At 32.3% G+C, this 22211-nt stretch overlaps 1 protein-coding gene across 3 annotated transcripts in view; it reads left to right on the top strand.

Moving 5' to 3' along the window:
• LOC110028271 (ribosome biogenesis protein BMS1 homolog) overlaps positions 1-22211 on the top strand; it is a 32546-nt gene that overhangs the window by 5354 nt on the left and 4981 nt on the right. For all 3 annotated transcript variants that reach the window (XM_020730047.1, XM_020730045.1, XM_020730046.1), the window contains exons 7-16: positions 3081-3271; positions 4033-4243; positions 14372-14612; positions 15947-16356; positions 17765-17846; positions 18331-18524; positions 18649-18992; positions 19767-19863; positions 20056-20274; positions 20617-20856. In XM_020730047.1, coding sequence (XP_020585706.1) covers positions 3081-3271; positions 4033-4243; positions 14372-14612; positions 15947-16356; positions 17765-17846; positions 18331-18524; positions 18649-18992; positions 19767-19863; positions 20056-20274; positions 20617-20856 — 2229 coding nt within the window. The remainder of the gene's footprint in view (positions 1-3080; positions 3272-4032; positions 4244-14371; positions 14613-15946; positions 16357-17764; positions 17847-18330; positions 18525-18648; positions 18993-19766; positions 19864-20055; positions 20275-20616; positions 20857-22211) is intronic.

Raw genomic sequence — 22211 nt, 5'->3', positions numbered from 1 at the left:
GGATGAATATTAGTTCAGCTGAACAACGGGAAAATTCATGAGGCAAATATTCTAAAAATATTAAACCTGATAAAATGTATGATAATGAGATTTGTGCTACTCGTTAGTTTGGAGAGAAATTTATTTCTTATACTTTTAGTTAAAAACGTAAGTACAAAATGATCAATACTTGGTATTATTGGACATTTAACTTCTATGATGACTTTCCAAATAAAGCTTGCTAAAATGATACCCAAAATTTAAATTAAATGAAAAAGGATCGTCCAGTTATTTATAATAGGTATTCAGTCGTTTCCTTCTAGAGAAACTATCTCACACAAAATGAACAATTTTCTTTTCCTCTTAAACTAGCTGATAACTCCTTGGTTGCCATTCATTTTTTACATATTTTTGTATTAATCAACTCTAACTTGATAATGAGGTAATAAAAACTGTATTTGAACGATTCTTTAATCAGAATATTTGGGGTTTATTGGGAGATAGGAATAAAAGGCATGCAAATCATTCTTGCTTTAAGTATTTTGATAAGAAATTTATAAACACAATTTTAAATCCGCTGCTCACATACATTTCTTACTTACCAAAATTCCAATCACACATATAAATAATGACTTGACAAATTACAATAAAAACAACTAAAAAATGACCTAAATGTTGAACTGGGCCTCAGCCTGATACATGGAGACGTGCCCCTTAAGTTGTATGCACCTTCGCAACTATTGAAAATGCATTTCCAACCAGAATATACATGAGAATAGAGGTCTATTAAATTTCACATACTTTGGGGTTCTATTTATGGCCTAAAAAATGTTGCAAATAAAGAACTTCACACTTCTACAAGAAAATGGCGGTGAACTATATTTCAACAATGATCAAGGTCATGCTTGAAAAAAATCCAATACATATCTTGATTAATTTCCAATCACACACAAATTCATGACTTAATTAATTAAAATAAAAACAAATATTAAAATTATCTAGAGGTAGAACTAGGCCTCACCTTAATACAAGGAGGCATATCCCTGTAAGTAGTTGTATGGTCTGTGCAACTATTGGTAAATGCATATCCAACTAGCACTATACAGGAGTATAGAGGAAAAATGGAATTTTATTTCATCACTTAATGTCTAATGAATTTTACATGACTATGGGGCTCTATGTGTATCTAAAAAAGATTCTAGATAGGAAACTAAACAAATTTTATCTTAAGTCTATTTAGTTACTTAAAGTTTCAATTCATCTCTCATATGTATCAACAATAGAAATCTTTTTATAAAATTGTCCAATCCATGTTTAATATAAGGGCCCAACTAAAATGTGAAGGGTACAGCTGTAAAATAAGGGCCTTACAAATCTCAAGATCACAGAACAAAGGGACAATATTAGTGTTCTAGACTCTAGTACAAGTGACAGTGTAAATTAACTTGTGGGTTGCTAAATTTTAGCAATTAGTTGGTGATGTGGTGTCGATAACATGCAGCGGGAATTGCAAGGACATAGTAACGAGAATAAAAGCAATAAGTAGAAGCTAGAATAGTTGTACAAAAACAATGGTGGAATAGGGAAGCAATTGGTAACAATGATTTGCAGATGTGTGAAATAATATAATATCGGCAAGCAAAAGTGTGACAGGGAACTTCCACAACTATATTTAAATGCCTTGGATTTTATTCTATTATAAAAATACTTTAACTTGGCCATGCTCTTTTGACTAATTCCCCAATGGGGCCGAGCCCTTTTAACCTTGCTATCTTCCCAGGGCCTTCTTTTAATGAACTCTTTTGAGTTTGACCATATCACTTGTGATTGAATTATGTTATGACTTAGTCATACACCTTTGATTATTTCATTCTATTATTCGATTATATCATGTAGTTGAATAGTTTAGCTCTGTGTATACATTTGTCCTCAGACCATTCCTTTCTTTTCCAAGTAGATTGTTTTTTCTTGAACTAGTTATTGCATTCTAGATATTTTGGATCTCTTTCTAAATGTTTGGATCCTTATTTCGCTATTGTGATTGATTTTCTATTTTGGCTACTTGCTTTTGATCCCATGTAATTTGTGGCGTTCTTCTATTTCAGGCTTTTGCCGTAAAACACTTGCTTTGTTTTCTTCTATTTTAAGCTTCTCATGTGACTTCTCCATGCAGTTGAATCTCTCCATTTTATGTAACCATTTAATCATGCAGCACTTACTACGAAGTCTTCAGTTTTTTACATCGAGAGCTTCGTCTTTTACTTGTTTGAACGATTACATGCTATTCTTTGTTGCTATAGTTGCGCTAATTTTCTTCCATTGAAATCCCAATTGGTTTTATGACTATAAATAAGGTTACGAAGAAAGTTCTGCCATTTTTTTTTCGTAATTCAATTTTGTTTTCAAGCGAGACACATGAAGAATCTCCTTGTATAAGCACAAGGTTTGCTTTTTGGTGATTTTTCTTCTCTTCATCATTTTTTTTTTGCTATCGTAGGATGTTGCGTTTTTATTTTTTAGATTATGGCATTTTCATTCTTCAAATTTATCTTTCTGTTGGTCAACTCTTTTTTGGATTTCTACAAAATTTGAAGGTTTTCTAAATACTTTTTGGACTTTGGATACTACTTTTGATCAAGTTCCTTATTTTGGTTCTTATTCTTCATGCATCCCTCAAACCTTTCAAAACATGTACCGAGTTGATTCTGTGGGAACTATAAGTTGAGCATAGAATGGAACAACCTTGACGCTTAGGCCCGTTTAAAAATGGTCAATCTTTCTCACTGATATTAAGTAGGGGCATTTACATGCATGCCACCCAATTTCTATGTATTTACATATCTAGAACTTTATCTCTGATTTTTTACTTTTATGCCACCCTAATCTTTTATATTACATAAAAAATACTACTATTTAAAAGGTGAAATACACCTTTTCATGCATAGGTAAGGTGACATTTATGTAAAAATTAATGTTTAGCTGTTTGATATATAAATACGTATGAATTGAGTGGTATATATGTAATTCTTCCTATCAAACTTCCTTGTTGTTATCCTTGCATTCAACTAAATCCCGTGTGCTTTTTTTATTTTTTTTGGCAGGAAACTTTTGAGTTTCTTAACATTTTGCAAGTCCATGGATTCCCTAAGGTCATGGGTGTGCTCACACATCTTGATAAATTTGAAGATGTTAAAAAATTGAGAAAAACAAAGCAGCGTCTTAAGCATCGCTTCTGGACTGAGATTAAGGAAGGTGCAAAGTTGTTCTATTTGTCAGGTCTCATTCACGGGAAGTAAGTTGTCTTTGTTCGGTGATAAAATTATTTCATGCAGCTGTTAAATTTATATCCTTGATTCTTAATGCGTTAAATTGATAGCCGCAAATATTTGGTACATTTAGGGGCTGTTTGTGATTACTTTTATTTTTTAGTTTTTATTTTAGTTTTATTTTGATTTGAAACAAAATATGTCTGGCTATTTGATTAAAGTTTGGTTGTTTTTGGAAACACTCAAAATACCAAAAAAGTTATTTCTGGGTGTTTTCAAAATTATATTAATTTATTTTTAGAAACAAAAACAAAAGGAAAATTTACATATGAAGCGCCCAATTCTTTTGCATTTACATATCTCACACCTAAATTTTCATATTTACATACACAACACTTTTTTGCTTTAAACTTATGCATAAAATGGTGTATTTCACTTAAAAAAAATGACAACAATGCTATGTTTGATGTGATATTAAAGATTTAAGTGTTATGTGTATAAATATGGAAGTTTAGGTTTGAGATAAGTAAATACATAAGAATTGTGTGCTATGTATGTTGATACCCCAAAATAAAAATATATAAAAAACTCACTAAACAAACATGTTTTTAAAAATAATAATAAAAAAAAAAAAAAAAAAAAAGGCCAAAAACAAAATTGATCCCAAAGAAGGCCTTAGTATTTTCTTGGCTAGTGTTTTTTGGCTTTATTTTCTATTTTAATTGTCTTGATAGATTTTGAATGACGGCTAATGTATGATTACTTTTTTTGATTTGCCATGTGATAGATATCCAAAACGTGAAATTCACAACCTGGCTAGATTTATCTCTGTTATGAAACATCATCCTTTGTCATGGAGAGCTGTACATCCTTATCTTCTTGTAGATCGTTTTGAAGATGTAACACCTTCTGAGCGATTACATTCAAATAAAAAATGTGATAGAAATATCATATTATATGGTTACCTTCGTGGTTGCAATATGAAGAGGGCTGCCAAGGTAACGTTTTTCTCTTTGCATTTTTTACTTTTTTTTTATTTTGGAGACAATATTCGGTAACTTAAAATATAACAATTGGCTAATTTATTTTCAAATTATCATGTTAGACAATAATTTGATGTCCTTGATTTGACACTTTCCTAATTATATTGGTTTTATTACTTCTCATTTGATTCCTATTTGAGATGATATTGAAATGCCAATAGTGTGAATACGCCAATAATAATCTTGATATGTAATTTACAATGTTATACTCAATATTCTATGCCATAATTTGTGACTTTTTTTGGTCCATTTTTTTGTAGTCAATATTTTATGTCAGCATATTGTTCATTTTTTGTGGCCTGTTGGGTTCTTGGAACTAGAAAAATTAGGAATATCAAAATTTCACTTATTGTATATTGCTTCTGGAATTCATAATTAGGCTAAGAATTCCTTTTGTCTTTTGAAACTAATTTAAGTTTCAATTGAAACTGATTATGTGCCCACTTTTTCTTTTAACTTAGGCTATGCAGAATCTTTAAGTAGTGGTATGAGGCAAGTAATTCACAAATTTTGATTTGAATAAAATTTCTCTTCATCTTTTCAAACTCGTGAGTGCATATTGGATGTGATTTTTTTGAGTGCAATACATTTTATGAGTGCATGTTGGAGGTCATTTTCTTATACGGGAGTTCTGTACTTTGTTTATTTTGTTCTTTTTCTATTTCTTCTAGATAATTTATCTTTGGCCAGTTTAGTGCTGGTTGATTTTGGTTAAAAATGGATTTGATAGAAGATTGATTTTATAAAAATTAATTCATTTGCTCATATTTTAGAGAGAGTTGTCTTAGATGGTTTGGCCAGATTAAACGTCGACCATTTGTTGATCTGGTTAGAAGAGTAGATGTTTTAGATTTGACTTATGTTAAGAAAGACAGAGACAGACCTAAAAATATTCGGCGACATATTGTACAAAAAATGATTTTATTCTATTAGAATTAAATCAAAACATGACACTTAATAGGACAAAATGGAGAAAAAGAATTCATGCAGTCGACCCCACTTAGTGGCATTAAAACTTGTTATTTTTGTTGTTGTTGCTGCTCACTGATTTTATTCGTTTTTAAATTCTTGATGAAAATTTTGGAAATTATGATAATTTCGTTTTATTTGGGTGTAAGGTCTACTGTTGTTTGTTTTAATTTAAAGAAAATGAACCTTTGGATTGATATGTGAGTCTCCAAGTTTTTCTTGGATGAAAACATACTATTTATCATATTATTTGCATTAGAATCCCTAATCCTCAGTTGTCCTTTATTAAATTTATATTAAAGCTTATGATTTGACATCTCAAATATTTTGTTGAAGTGTTTGTTTCAAGAGATATCTTATGTATTCAAGAAACTAAATCGGTTGGAGAAAAGACTAAGGAGATTGATAGCTTAAGTTCTAAAATTTGGTATTCAGGTAGGAGTCGCTTTAGAAATGGTGTACGTATAATTATAGATAAGTGTTTAAAAGATAATGTTGTAAAATTTAATATAATTGGAGATAGAATTATAGCCTTAAAGATTGTTGTTCATACTAATACTTTTAATGTTGTAAGTGCTTATGCTACTCGAGCAGGTTTAGATATAAGTTCAAAAGAAAAATTCTGGAATGACAAAGAAGAATTAATACAAATGATACATCTTGAAGGAAGATTATTTATAGGAAGAGATATAAATGAACATGTTAGTAGAGTGGTGGAAGATTTTAGAAATATTCATTGTGGCTGCAGTTTTGGAGTGATTAATGAAGAAGGAAAAAACTTTTTTTGATTTTGCTTTAGGTTATAATTTTATTATTGATAATACTTTATTTAAGAATAAAGATGAGTATATTATGACTTACGAGAATGTATCTAATAAAATATAAATCAATTATTTTCTTATGAGAAAAGAGATCGTCGAGAGTGTAATGATTGTAAGGCCATTCCAAGTGAAAATTTAAGTACTCAAAATCGATTATTAGTTATTGATTTTAAGATGAAGAGTTGTAAGATAAATAATACAAGAATACATTGTCATAGAATTAGATGAGTACACCTAAAAGATAAATAAAATTATTTTTATGAGTTAATTTCAAGGTTTCAAGCTTTGGGATGTTTTTGAAAAAACGAATTCTATGAGGGATAAAGTAACATGCACCTATTAAACAAGTAACGAAAGTATGTACTTGGAAAATCGAAAGGAAAAACTTTTATAAATAAAAATAGTCGGTGAAGGAACAATAATGTGCAAGAAAAGAAGAAATATAAGAAGAAGTGTTATAAAAATTATTTTAAATGTAAATATTTGAAGAACTGAGAAAAATATAAGGTTGTTCGTAGGAAGTTTAAGCGAATAATTTGCGACGCTAAAAATTTTACTTTTAGTGATTTTTATAGTGGATTAGATATTGAAGTGAGTGAAAAAATATGTATAAACTTGCCAAACATAGTGAAAAGAAAAGTAAAAAATGTAATTCAAGTAAAGTTAATTAAAGATGAAAATAAAAAAAAATTGCTTTTCTTAAAGGAATACATTCAATATAGGCGGGTGAATACTTTTGATAAACTTTTCAATGAAGTTTCTAAAAATACGATCGGCCTTAATGATCTTAATATCGTTAATGATAATAAAATATTTATTTTTATCATCACATTAGTAAAAAAGAAGTTAAAAAGACTTTAAAGAAAACCAAGGGTGGAAAATCAGTAGGATCTGATGATATCCCAATTGAAGTTTGGATATATTTAAGAGATTTGGGAATTTCTTGGCTTACTGAACTCTTTAATTTTATTTAAAAAAACTAAAAAAAAGTCTGAGGAGATGAGGAAGAGTATTTTGGTTTCCATTTTTAAGAATAAAGGGATGCACAAGAGTGTGCAAATTATAGAGGAATTAAGTTGATGTGTCGTACTTTAAAATTATGGAAGAGGGTAATTGAGCATAGGTTATGATGTGATACAAAGAATTCTCATAATCAGTTTGGATTTATGTCGGGCAAGTCTACTATGGAGGCTCTACATTTATTGAGAAATTTGATGGAGAAGTACGGAGAGAACAAGGATTATCTGCATATGATTTTTATTGATTTAGAAAAAGCTTACGATAATGTTCTAAGAGAAGTCCTTTGGAGAGTTCTAGAGAAAAAAAGCGTTGATATGAATTATATTCAAGTTGCCAAAGATATGTATACTAGAGCTGTTACTTGTGTTTGAACAGAAGGATGATTGACCAAATATTTTCCTTTTTTAGTTGGATTACATCAGGGATTGACTTTAAGCCCATATTCTTTTGCTTGAGTTATGAATGCTCTTACTAGGCATTTATAGGAGAATGTAGCTTGGTGTATGCTTTTAGCTGATGATATCCTTATTGTGGAAGTGTAGAGAAAGAGTTCGGGAAAAACTAGAAAGAGTAGTGTAGAGAAAGAGTTCGGGAAAAACTTGAATTATGGAGGTCTACATTAGAGTTTAAAGGCCTTCGTTTGAGTAGATCTAAAACTGAATACATGAAATGTCATTCAAATAGTAGTAGCTCTAGTGGCAGAGTTATAACTATGAGTGATCAAATCATTAGAAGGTGCAGACATTTTAGATAACTCAGGTCTATTGTTCAAAGTGATGGTATTATAGATGGGGATGTTGTTAGTGGAATTCAAGTTGGTTGGTTCAGGTGAAGGAATGCATCGGGCCTATTGTGTGATAGAAAAATACCGCTTAGACTGGAAGGAAAATTCTATAACATGGCGGTGAGACCTGCAATGCTCTATGGTGCAGAATGTTGGCCTTTAAAAGAGAAGCATAAGCCAAAGTTAAGTGTTGTTGAGATGAGAATGCTTAGGTGGATGAGTGGCTTGACAGTTAAAGACAATACAAAATCAATATACCTGTGATAGGGTTGTTTTCGCTCTAGTGGTAGACAATATTAGAGAGAGTCGTATTAGATGGCTTTATCACATTAAAAGCCGACCATCTGATGATCCTGTTAAGAGACTAAATGTTTTAGATTCGACTTATGTTAAGAAAGACAGAGTTAGACCTAAAAAGACTTGGGCATATTGTATACAAATTGATCTTATTTTATTAGAATTAAATGAAAATATGACACTCAACAGGGCACAATGGAGAAAAAATGATCTTAATCTATTATAATTAAATGAAAATATGACAAAATACAAAATGAATATAGTCATGATAGGGTTGGTGTAGCTCCAAAGATGGTCAAGATTAGAGAGTCCTCTTAGATGGCTTGGTCACATTAAATGCCGACCGTTTGATGATCTTGTTAGGAGAGTAGATGTTTTAGATTCAACTTATGTTAAGAAAGACAGAGGTAGATCTAAAAAGGCTTGGACATATTGTATAGAAAAGAATTTTAATCAATTCAAACTAAATGAAAACATGACACCCAATAGGGCGTAATGGAGAAAAAGGAATTGTGTAGCCGACCTCACTTAAAGCTTCTTGTTGTTGTTTGTTTGTTTGTTTCCTGAGATATAAAATCATTTTGATTATCTATCAAGTGGTGAATATCAAAATGAATGGCATAATCAATTTTAAAGTTGTGAACTCAAATATTTAGCATGTTTCAACTGAGAAAATATGATGTGCTGAGCTCCAACCTGCCACCTAATACATTCTCGTTTCAATTTATGCAAGTTTACATGATTTATTTTTGGACTTTTTGGTTACTACTATTTTGTACACATATATTGGTTTGGGATACTCATGTTACATAATTCAACATAAGTATATTGAGATATCGTAATTCTATGGTTAGTATCTTTGCAATTACATTATCATTTTTTTTTAAGGACTTCATCATAGGTCATTGCTAGTATTACTTAGGACGCATATTTGTTTATTTTATTTTTATTTCATAACTTATTTCTATCAATCATTTGCATGATCTGTATGGATTGTCTGATGATACTCACAGAAATTTAGCCATAAATCATTACAATTGTGAGGTTTTTGTTGATGTTAATAGGAGTTGTATGTGTGGAATTTAAGCCTCTTTATAAGGTTATGGGTCTTTTAAATCTAGAAAGGCTTTTGGAGCATTTAAAAAGTTCAATGCCGGTAAGACGGGACCATTTAAAATTTTGCTACACATTGGAACTAAGAGTTACAAATTAGACATTTGAAAAATTCATGTCCAGTTTTTATTGTGCATGATTTGACCAATTTTAATGAACCTACTCCCAAATTTTTTGATTATCTTCTCTTTCCTTCCTTGGTAAGGAATCCACATTATTTCTTTGGCCAAAAACTTATATTCAACTTGTTCATGGGACTATTTTGGATGTTATGATTGCGGCCACTGCAGTTGGTAAATTTTCTTGATATTTTGTTTATTGATATGATAAAATTTTTTATGATAGTTCATGAAATACTTTCGAGGAAATATAGAATTTTATGTTTAGCTTTGTTTTATGAACATCCGAAGTTCAATTTGTTAGATTCAATTTTATTTTAGGTTGGGCAGATTGATGTGGATTTTTTTTTTTTTATATGTTAATGGAAATTGCAATTTTCTTTTTCTTGGGAGGTGAAACTTGGATTTATCTTTGAGGTTGTGTTTGGATTTTGATTAGACGAGTGGTGATGTATTTCTTTCGTAGGTGGAAATGTAATCTGAAGTATGAGAGCTAGATGATAGCTTTGGAGTAACTTCATATCTTGATTGGTGGTTTTAGTTATTCATTTTTCTGATTCAGGCAACTTGTGGATAACATAGCCTTGCTTTTTATGGGATTGCTTGTGCTTTGTAGCTCTTCAGTTGGGCTTTGGTGGACTGTTTTTTGCGCATAAACTTATCTCGATTGGTGGTTTTAGTTATTTATTTTACGGATTCATGCGACATATGGATAACCTAGCCTAGTTTGTTATGGATTTGATAGGACTTTGTGGCTCCTCGGTTGGGCTTTGGTGGAGTGGTTTTTGCGCATAAACCACTGTGGTTTTACTGTTTTTATGATGTATGGGCTTTGTATGGTTGCTATTAAGAAGCTTTTGGAATTTAAAATTAAATTGGGATTAATTTCTTATCTTTTAAAATTAATATAAAATCCAATTTCATTTGGGTTTTGTTATAGGGCGATTTAGTTTTATCGTTGTTATGATGGATGGGTTCTCTATGGAATTTAAAATTAAATTGGGAATATTTTCTCATCTTTTGCAACTAATGTAAACATCAATTGAAATTGATCCTGTCGGTTTTTTTTTCCTCCATTTTTATTCTTTTGAGTACATGTTGGTTGTGTTCATCTTTTAAGCATGGCACTCATGTGATTACTTGATTTCATATGAAGTTATCTCCTTGTGTCAGTGTGAGGCTTTGTTCCCTATACTTTGATAATTTCAACCAGCATCTCTTAAATAATGCAACTATAACGCCTAATGTTGTGTGCCTCATTTAAGATATCCATGCTTCCAATTTGATATAAGGTCCGTTAGCTAGCTGATACGAACAAGATATAAATTTCCACAACAATTAGAACAAAACAAAATATTTTACTCCGCCGGTACAATAAACAAACAACCCAAATACATAAAAATAAACATACAATTCGAGAGGTAGGTGTTTATCTCCCAATTTATTATTCAAGAGGTAGGCGTTCATTCCCCAAACCCTAACCCTAAACTTTAAGGCAACCATCCCATGCATAATATAACTCTAAACATATTAGTCCTATTTATACCCAACAATAATAACTGACAAATAACTAAATTTCTTCTTTTAGTCTTACACCTAACTTAAGTCTTCAAACTAGCTTGACAGGATTGGTGTCGACTCATTAGAGCATAAGGCGGATGGTGCCGTAGGCGCTGATCTAACATTACTCTCTTAAAAAGATACATTGTCTTCAAGGTGTGAGAGAATACTCGTGCAAGATTAAGTCCTATGACTCCCATCTGGTGTCCTCATCTGACTATCCTTTCCATTTAATAATTAATTCATAGCAACCCTCATGATTCAAAATGCAGTTTTGTGCACATTCTTTGGCCATATTTGAATCTGTTGGTACCCTGACTTCAAGTAAGTCTTGGAGAATACCACAACACCATGCAACACATATAGTAGCTTATTAATTATCGAGTTGAAAAATTTGTTAGGTGCTGTTTCATTATTCACTGCCTGATAATATGTGCGGTTGATCCAACCATAGACATCCTCTCATTTAAAGATCGACATCTTCAACTTCCTTATGCACGAGTCTCCTTTTCAGTTTTCTCAATTGAAGCTCATTTTACCCATGAAAGCGGGGATTGGGTTCTTTTTTTCTGCCCATATTGATTTCCTTTCTTCCATCAGTCTCTATCACTATAATAAGCTCGTTTGTCCCCATAGGCTTCTGAATCTCCTTCCGCCTAGAAAGTCACTGCAATAAATGGTACTGATGCGGTTAGTTGCATCCCTCCATTGGAGTCCCACCCATCTTGGTTCCCATACCCTCTCCGAAATCCTTCAAATCCATCTTCTCCAACCCTGAATCGCTTGCTGTCCAATTTTGCTTATCGTCACTCGTTCCAAATCTCGAGATGTGCAATTCCCTCCAGATGTTGTTATTCGACTCCGCTTCCAACTCCTTCGTTCAATCCCACATGCTTCTGTTTATTCCACCCATTTGGATGTTGCACTATTCCTTCAAGTGCTGTCACTCAAGTCCTCTCCCGATTTCTTTGCTTGATCTCGCGACTCCAGGTCTGCTTAATGCAACGACATTGTTTTGATGCCGCAGAAATCTTTCAGATTGTTGCTGCTCTCATCTGCTGCATATGTTGTTGCTCAATCCAATGGCAACTGACGACGAAGATACGTGAAATTCCACAATCTTCATGATCATTTCTTTTAGGGCCATGAATCTCCCTCTCATGGATGAGAATTGCTCCTCCATGCATCCATTTCATATTTGATTTGACTTTTTCCTTTGTCTAATTTCTCATTCAGAGTACCTACTTTCTTAGGCGCCATTACTCCCAGAACAATTTTCAATCACGAAATTGAAATCTTGTACTCCATCCACAATTGGGATTTCACAATCCTATTGTTGGCTTCTCGAATTGCAATTGTATCGCTAGGTTCATTTCCTGCACACTATCTTGTTGTTGGCTTCCCAGCTTAGGATGAATCACGATTGTATCACAAGGGTCTCTGTACATCGTGATCCTGTGGGCTACCAACTTGATCAAATCACGAATGTATCACGAGGTTCGGTCTCAAATGCATTTTTGGCTTTCCAGAAGTTGAATCGCGTCGCCTGTATGCCGCGATCCCGCCCTTGGATTGCCAACTATCTCAAACCGCGAGGTTTAGCCACGTCAATAGATCCTGTACGTTGAGATTCCTTCATATGCTTCCCAGCAGCTCGAATCACGTTTGTATCGCGATATTAGGCCACGAAGGTAGCTTTATCGCAAGTTTGGTCTTTCTTGTATGCTGTGATCCCTTTTTTGTTTCCCAGAATCGAATGCTTGGATATCAATTTGATACAAATGAGATGAAAATTTCCATAACAATTAGAGAAAAACAAAAGATTCTATTCCACCTTACAAAAAACAATACAACCAAAATACATAAAAGATAAACCTATAATTCAAGAGATAGGTAATTCTCTCCCAACCTACTATTCATGAGATTGGCGATCTCTCCACAAACCTTAACCTTAAATTTCAAGACAACAATCACATGCATAACATAATCCTAAATATATTAGCCCTATTTATACCCCACAATAATAATTGACAAATGACTAAGTTGCCCCTTCTAGTCTTATACCTAATTTAAGTCATCAAACTAGTTTGGGCTGGCTCAGCGTGACTCATTGGAGCACAAAACGAACGGTGCCTTAGGCGCCGATCTAACTCTAGCCTACCAATTCTAGTTGAAGTAGAGGGAACCAGGGAAAATCATGATACATTAGATAATTTATGCATAAGTTGGTATTTTATTTAAGGTATTTATGTAACTTCTAGTTTTATCGATGCCATACTAGAGACTACATTTATATCCTCTCAATGTTGACTTGCCCTTTGTCTTAGAAGTGTTCTTTTATTACTGATTACTTTATGAAGCAAATGCAAGTCAAAAGCCTTCAACCATCCCTGTTATACTAAAAAAATTTTCTTTTTAAAATTAGTCGAACAACAACTATGACACATCTTAACGTTGCCAGGCATGCGATGAAGTAATTTTTTATTAATGAGCTAGCTTGGAATATTATATTTTTATTGTTAATGATGGAGTTTCTATTGAAGAGAACATTAGTATTAATAGCGTTGATCACAATGTCGAATGTGTTTGGTCAATTAGAAGTACAACGGGTGCATTCTTATTTCTTTTGGCATTTTGAATGTTATATACTGTTTTGGGCATTTCACTTGGAAAATATTATATTGATATGAATAAAATCACGTGGTGTGTTATTTACAATTATACACATTTGATAGAAAGAAAGTAGAGTTGAAAAAATATTGAAATACAATTATAATTGAGCTTCTATTTTTACTAGTTGATCCTTATACTCATATACATGATACTTATAATTATATTTCATTTTATAATAGTTTTGGATAGAGAAGGCAGACATTATGTGCATTGATTATACATTTTATACTAATTATTTATACAAAAATAGTGCCCATGATATATGGAGTTTTATTTTTTACAGTTATGCTTGCTTCAGTGTTTGTGTTTTATAGTTACCGCTGCTGTGCCAATTATGGTAAAGTGAAGTATAACATATTTAATGTTTTTAGTTGGTTTGCTTTATATTCGTAACATATTAGATAAGGGAAAATTGTCTCTTATTTCCACAGTAAGATGGTAAGATTGTGCGTGTGCGTATATTCACTTATTTGGTATTGATATCACTTTGGACAGAACTAATTTGCGTGACTTAATAGGTTATTTATCATCATAGTAGGCCATGGTTATGTCAAAAAGTTGTAGCAAAGTAGGCTCTCCATGGTTTTCTTTTATATTTACAATGGAGCACTGAAGACTCGGTCTCCTTGGACTCCCTCATGTTGGCCATTTGGTTTTTTTATGCAATTATAGATTTATCTGGTGTCATATTCCAATAATTATTGCTTTTGTTGCAATTTTGTTACAGGTGCACATTGCTGGTGTTGGTGACTTCAGCTTAGCAGGGTTAACTAGCCTGACTGATCCCTGCCCGTTGCCTTCTGCTGCTAAAAAGAAAGGACTCCGTGACAAAGAGAAACTTTTTTACGCTCCCATGTCGGGTGTTGGAGATCTCTTGTACGACAAAGATGCAGTGTACATTGACGTAAATGACCACTTTGTTCAGTATTCTAAAGTTGATGGTGAAAATGGCACAAGTGTAAGGAATGGTATTTTCCTTATGAATTGCATGCTCATTTCTTTCTCTTTTTTTTTGTTTAATGCTTGTAGATGTTTTTTAGGGAGATCTACTCACATACTACTCAATTCCTATGTATTTACATATCTAACACCTAAATTCTAGTTTTTACATAGATACAAGCATGAAAATATGTATTTCACCTTTTAAAAATTATAATAGTGGTATTTTTGCTGTGATATGAAGGATTTAGGTGGTATTAATGTAAATGATAAAGTAAAAATCAAAATAACTTTTAGATTTTTTTTTTAAACAAAAATAAAAACATGCAAAGAATGCATTAGACAAAAATGCTTTTAAAATAAAGTAAAAACAAAAACAATAGTAATCCCAAATAAGCCCTAGGACTTGGGATCAATTTTATATATATATTTTTTTATTTTTTGTTTTTTCCTTTATTTTAAAAATATGTTTGTTTAATGTGTTTTCAATATATTTTTATTATTTTTTTTCTAAAACAAACAGATAAATTTGTTTTTGAAAACATTCAAAAACAACTTTAGGGGTTTTAAAAAAAAATGATATGTTAATCAATATAGAAAACATGTTTTGTTAATGTTAAAACATAAACAAAAACAAAATAAAAAAAAAAATGAAAAACAGAAGTAATCCCAAATGACTCCTTAAGTATGGTAGTTTTTAAAAACACTGAAAACCAACTAAAAACTATTTTGAGTATTTGCAAAAAACATATTAATTTACTTTTAGAAACAAAAAGTAAAAACATGTTAAAAAACAGACTAAATAATATGTTTTTAAAAAGAAAGGGAAAAGCAAAACACAAATTTGATCCCAAACAAGGCGTAATAAAATACTCCAACATATTTTGTTTCAAATCAAAACATTAAAAAAATAAAATAAAAAAAATAAAAAAAAAGTGATCCCAAACGGACTAAAAGATGCCATTTGGGGTCACTTTTTTTGTTTTCTATTTTTCATTTTTTATTTTGTTTTTGTTTTGATTTTAAACAATACATATTTGTCTTGTTTGATTAAGATATGATTCTTTCTAAAACACTCAAAGTATCTAAAAAATATTTAGTGTTTTAAAAAGCATGTTACAAATAAACAGCGCGCTAAACACATGTTTTTAAAAATAAAAACTACGTAACTGTAGTGATTATGAACTTTCAAGTAAGGAGAGTATTTTGCAGTATATGTACAAAATGAGTGGTCTGTAATTTTTATTGATTTTACTATTTCTTTTTGAAGGTTCAGCGTTGTCTTGATATTTTACATTGTTATGTTACCTACATGATTAAAGGTGCATTTTCTAATTTTTTGTTGCTTTATCTGTACTTGCAGGTAAGGAACCTGATGTAGGTGAATCTTTAGTAAAAATACTGCAGACTACTAGATATTCGATTGATGAGAAGTTGGACAAAAGCTTCATTGATCTCTTTAATGTGAAACCTTTAAATTCATCGAACGATGCAAATGTTTCACACGATAAAACTACAGTTAGAGGTGAAATAACCAGCAATAACTGCTATGGCCAGGAACATATTGATCCCATAGATGGCGAGAGTTTTAAAGCGAGTGATAAGATTGAGAAAATGAATATGACAGATGAAATTGAGCTTGAGGATTCTGATGAAGAAAATGATTATCATGATGAGGATGATCAGCAAATTCTTTTTAATGATGATCAAGAAGCTGAATTCCACAATGGAAGAATGAGGCGAAAAGCAATTTCTAATTTTGAAGATCTAGAGGTACTGAGACTTTTTATATCTATTTGATGTAAATTATGTTTAACACGGCTGGAAGTCTTGACATGGTTTATGGATTGCTTTTAAATGGCTAACTTTGAATAGACTAGCTTTCAATTTATGTTACACTTGCTTCTTTTTTATTTTTTATTTTTTTGGAAAAAATACATTACTTACTACTCAATTCCTATGTATTTACATATATGACGCCTCAACTACAATTTTTACATACATACCACTGTACAGATGCATGAAACGGTGTATTTCACTTTTTAACAGTTAAAATGGTGGTATTTTTATGTGATATGAAAGAATTGGATGGGCATAAATGTAAAAAATTAAAGTTTAGGTGTTAGATATGTAAATACATGGAACTTGGTGGTATTTCTGTAGATCCACAACAACCCCCGCCCCCGCCCCCCCCGCGCCCAATTTCTTTTTTCGGTTTAACATTGCATTACACATTTTCTTTTTGTTGGGGCTTTGCTGGTTTTTTGTTTTGCATGGAAGAGTTGCCAACTCTGCAACTGTCAATATTAGTTAATTGGATTAAAAAATGAACTTTGCTTGGTATCAGTTAATTTATTATTTGAAATTTTCAGTTTTGAATCCATTATATATGCACTGATATTAATTGGCTCAGTGGACATTCATTTTTCCATCTGTAGCAGCTGCGTGCTACCCAAATATTTTTTTTCCATTTTCACCATCCATGCTTTCTCTAGGAGCTATTCTCCTACTTTACAAGTTTCAATTTGCAGGATCCATTCTTTTATTCAATGGCTGTAGTAGCATACCAACCTAACTGTTTTGGCTTTTTTTTTTTTTTTTTAAATAAATAATCTTATAAGTAATTTTCATTTACTGTCTATTAATATATTGTGGCTATTTTTAACTAGTTATGTCCGTTTCATAAACATACTATAGCTCTTATCCTTTCTACATTCGCTTTCATGTTTATGCTAGCTAAGCTTCCTTTGCTTTATATTTTACATTATTTGATCATATCATGTTTATTTTCTGTTCTCTATGTTATCCTAGACAGGTACTATTCTCAAACAATTTAAATACTCATTTTTCAGCTTTCTTTTGTGATTCTACTGTGGATTCATCTTAAACATATTAAGTAATGTGCATGCTTTTCAATATATGAAAATATATTAAGTACCGTTTCAGATTTATAAGGGAAAATTTATTTTCTACCAAGTACCAACCTACTTGTTCCCATTGCCTATTTCATTTTATTTTATATTCTTATTACTTGTTAGGTTTGCCTTGTTTCTCAGCTTTATTTTTAAAATTGTTTGTAATTGTGCTATTTTTGTTACTTCGATTTTCCTTTAGTCAGTTTGTGTAAAATGTGCATCTCCATTGCAGGATTTTTCTTAATTTCTAGTTACTTTTTCTATAGGTTTCTGAGGAAGATGAGGAAGATAACCAGTTGACCCTCAGTTCAGAATCTTCTGGCGGTAGTGGTGAGGACACGGACTCAGGTACTTTATTTACTGCACTTATTCAATTTTTGTTGTCTTAAGTAGGATGAATATATTCTTGAACTCATTTATACTGTTTTTACTGCTCATCTTGTTCATTTTTATGAGGATCATGGTGATTGTTCTTATCTTTTTGGTCCCCTGACTGTTTATACGGGTCATTTTAGTTTTAGAGTTTATAAAATGACAGATTAGTCACAGAGCCTTTAAATTGAGGCTGATTTTAGGTCATATTAATAGAGTTTGGGACTAAATTTATATTTTTATAGATTTTGGAACTAAGGCGATCTCTGCAAAGAATTAGTGAACTATTTTGGCATTTTTCTCTTTTGGCATCTATTTTTTTGGAATGGACATTTTTGTGCCTGTTGTAGACACTAGTGTGGATTTAAATTGTTTGGTAGATGATGCTAGATTCTTTTCCATCAAATCTTCTGACTTGGGTGGATAATTATTTTTTGAAATTAATAACTAAAATAAGCAGAGGGGGGAAATGATTCAAAGTGGAAGAAGTCTTTGATTGCCAGAGCAAGGATGAGACAAAACACAAATCTTATGCAACTTGTATACGATCAATCTTCATCTAATCCTGCAACCACTGGAAGGGTAACAGAAGGTAGTAATAGTGAAGATAGTGATGATGAGGAATTCTTCATTCCAAAAAATGAATGGGACAAGGTACTCCCCATTTTTTATAAATTGTTACTCATGTAATTAGCTATTATTCAATTTTTAAGATCTCATAATTCACTCATACATTCGAGGGAGACATAAATTTTATCCTACTTCATGTATTTTACAGAGGATTATTCAGAAACCTGACTATGATGATATCAATATTGAGGACTGCTCCAAATTGGTTCCTTCACTACTCAAGGACTGGTCTAGTGAAGGCCTCATCAGTGTTATCCGTGATCGTTTTGTCACAGGAGATTGGTCAAAGGCTGCTAGACGAGGTGAAGTGGGTGATGCTGAAGAAGACGGGGAAGCCCTTTATGGTGATTTTGAAGATCTGGAAACAGGCAAAGTGTTCAAAAACCAGTCGGTGGATGATGCTAAAGGGGATGACGTTAAAGAGATGGAAGATCCTGAAGCGGAGGAGCGAAGGCTGAAAAAGCTTGCTCTTCGAGCAAAATTTGATGCACAATATCCTTTTTTTATATTACTTTTGGTTAAATTTAAAAGCTAATTTGCAATCTTTTATTGTTTGTCTACTATATTTTTGTATAATTTGAATCATGTTGTCAACGAGTAAAGTGCCAAAATAGTCTAGTGACTATTGACATGGTGCCATTTTATTCCTAGAGTCTAGAAAAAATATCATTTTAGTCCCTAAACTCTTTTAATTTAGGCTAAAATAGTCCTCACCCTATTAAAAAATCTGAGGACTAATAACCGGCTGCTTATTTAGTGCGGTGGCATTTTGAAAACGCATCTGGTCTGTTTGGGTAAATTGCGTTTTGACAGCTTATGCATTTTCAAAAAGTTAAAAATAACATTTTCACACCGCACCTATCTAGGTGCGGTGATAGCTTTCTAGCTGCGGTCTGACTTTTCAAAAAAAATAAAAATTTATAATAACCACCGTACCTTGCTTATCAACATATTATTTTTAATCAACTTATCAGCAGATTATTCAATACGCTGCGGCTGCCTTAAACAGACCCATAAATTGACACTTTTATAGACTCTAGGTTTACAATGGCTCCCTACAAAGAGTCAGGGAACCATTTTGACACTTTTCTTTGATGTCGATATATTGTTGACTTTTGTTTCTGTTCGGTCCAGTAAAATTCAAATCATACAACGGCTTTTCTATGAAAGTATTGAAAGCACTAATTTCTTTTTCTGCTTTTGTAATTTGTCTTTTTACCTTTATGTAGTCCTTCTTCATGTTTTAAATCTTTAACTTTGACACACGTATGACGAATCTGAGATATCTGATGAAGAAGATGATCAAACTAAAGGGAAAAAGTTTGCCTCAGGCAGTGCCAATGCTAGTGGCTACTTTGACAAGGTATACTCGTGAGTTTTTTATTTTTCCTCCCCCTTTTTCTCTCTATTCCTTTCTTTTCTTTATCTTTTCATAAATTATAAGAACGTGGTAAAATTTTTTTTATTGAACTCCTTTCTTGTAGCTTGCTGACCCAATCTTGTAAACCTTAGCGTTATCGTTAAACATTTGAGTTTTTTCATGTGAATCTGAAAGTTGAAAGAGGAGATGGAGCTTCGTAAACAGACGAACATATCTGAACTCAATCAACTTGATGAGGCTACTCGTGTGGAGGTTGAGGGTTTCAGAACTGGAACATACATGAGATTGGAAGTTCATAATGTTCCATTTGAATTGGTTGAACATTTTGATCCACATCACCCTATATTGGTTGGGGGCATTGGAATTGGCGAGGACAATGTTGGTTACATGCAGGTTTGAATAAATTTTTATATTTTTCTCAAGGCATTAAAAAGTCACTTGCTTATTCGATTAATTTCTTTTTTGATCCATTACATACATACCAACCAAAACCTATGTATTTTCATATCCAACACCTTTTATTTTTTTACATGTATACCACCCAAATATTTCATATCACATTAAAATATAACCTTTTAAACTCTTAATAAGTGAAATACACCCTTGCATGCACGGGTAAGGTGGTTTGTATGTAAAAATTGAAGTTTGGGTTTTAGACATGTAAATACATAGGAATTGAGTGGTATGTATGTAAATTTTCCTTGTTTTGGGGTTTTTAATTTCATCGTCATCTAGGCTCGCTTGAAGCGTCATCGATGGCACAAGAAGGTGCTGAAGACCAGGGATCCAATAATTGTTTCGATTGGTTGGAGACGTTATCAAACGATTCCTATCTATGGCGTCGAGGACCAGAATGGACGACATCGTATGCTGAAGTATACACCTGAGCATATGCATTGCTTTGCAATGTTTTGGGGCCCTCTCGCACCTCCTTCAGCCGGAATAATTGCCGTGCAAAACTTATCCAATAATCAGGTAATAAATGCGAACAAGTGAAGTTCTTATTTTTGGCATGGCCTATCTTACAAGCTTATTAGAAATTAAAGTGGCTTTGATCATTTTTGTGAAATATATCCATGAAGATGTAGTCATACCTTTGGGTTTCATTAGAACTTATTTCTGGAGCATTTTACTTGTCTAACTTCTTCTTTGCCTCACCTTGAAAATGTTTTATCTTATGATTTTCTTCAAGAGTTAAGCTATTGTCTTTCAATCTTATGTGATGATATTTGTTTGATTAATCCTATGTACATTGCTAGTTTCATCATCTTTCCTTTGTAATGTCGGCTTATTAAAATAGGAAATTTATATACATAAAACACAATTCTTATCTATTTACATTTCTAATGCCTAAAGTTTGATATTTTCATTTATAACACTTTGGTATTAGAAGTCCATGCATAAAAATGCATATTCACTTTTAAAAAGATAGTGATAGTGGTATTTTTCTCGTGGATAAATCTTTTTGCTTTAGTTATGGATGGTCTTACTGGACATCTACAAGAGAATGTACCTTGGTGTATGCTTTTTGCTGATGATATTCTTCTCGTGGATAAATCGAGAGAAAAAGCCCAGGAAAAACTTGAATTATGGAGGTTTACATTGGAGTCTAAAGGCCTTCGTTTAAGTAGAACTAAAACTGAATACATGGAATGTAATTTTAGTAGTAATAGCTCTAGTGACAGAAGTGTGACTTTGGGTGATCAAATTATTAAAAGGTGTGAACGATTTAGATATCTTGGGTCCGTTGTCCAAAGCGATGGTGATATAGATGGGGATGTTAATAGTAGAATTCAAGTTGGTTGGTTGAAGTGGAGGAATGCTTCGGGTCTTTTGTGTGATAGAAAAGTACCGCTAAGACTGAAAGGAAAATTTTATAAGATGGTGGTGAGACCTGCAATGCTCTATGGCGCTGAATGTTGGCCTTTAAAAGAGAAGCATAATAATAAGTTAAGTGTTGCCGAGATGAGAATGATTAGGTGGATGAGTGGCTTTACACTTAGAGACAAAATGCGGAATGAATATATTCGTGATAGGGTTGGTGTAGCTCCTGTGACAGACAAAATTAGAGAAAGTCGTCTTAGATGGTTTGGTCATATTAAACGTCGACCATTAGATGATCCGATTAGGAGAGTAGATGCTTTAAATTCGACTTGTGTTAAGAAAGACAGAGGTAGACCTAGGAAGACTTGGGCTTATTGTATTAAAAATGATCTTAATTTACCAGAACTAAATGAAAATATGACACTAAATAGGACGCAATGGAGAAAAAGGATTCATGTAGCCGACCCCACGTAGTGGGATTAAGGCTTTATTGTTGTTGTTGTTGT

Source organism: Phalaenopsis equestris, unplaced genomic scaffold (assembly GCF_001263595.1).
Source record: "Phalaenopsis equestris unplaced genomic scaffold, ASM126359v1 Scaffold000507, whole genome shotgun sequence".
NCBI lineage: Eukaryota > Viridiplantae > Streptophyta > Magnoliopsida > Asparagales > Orchidaceae > Phalaenopsis > Phalaenopsis equestris.
This window is presented reverse-complemented; position numbering and strand designations above follow the sequence as displayed.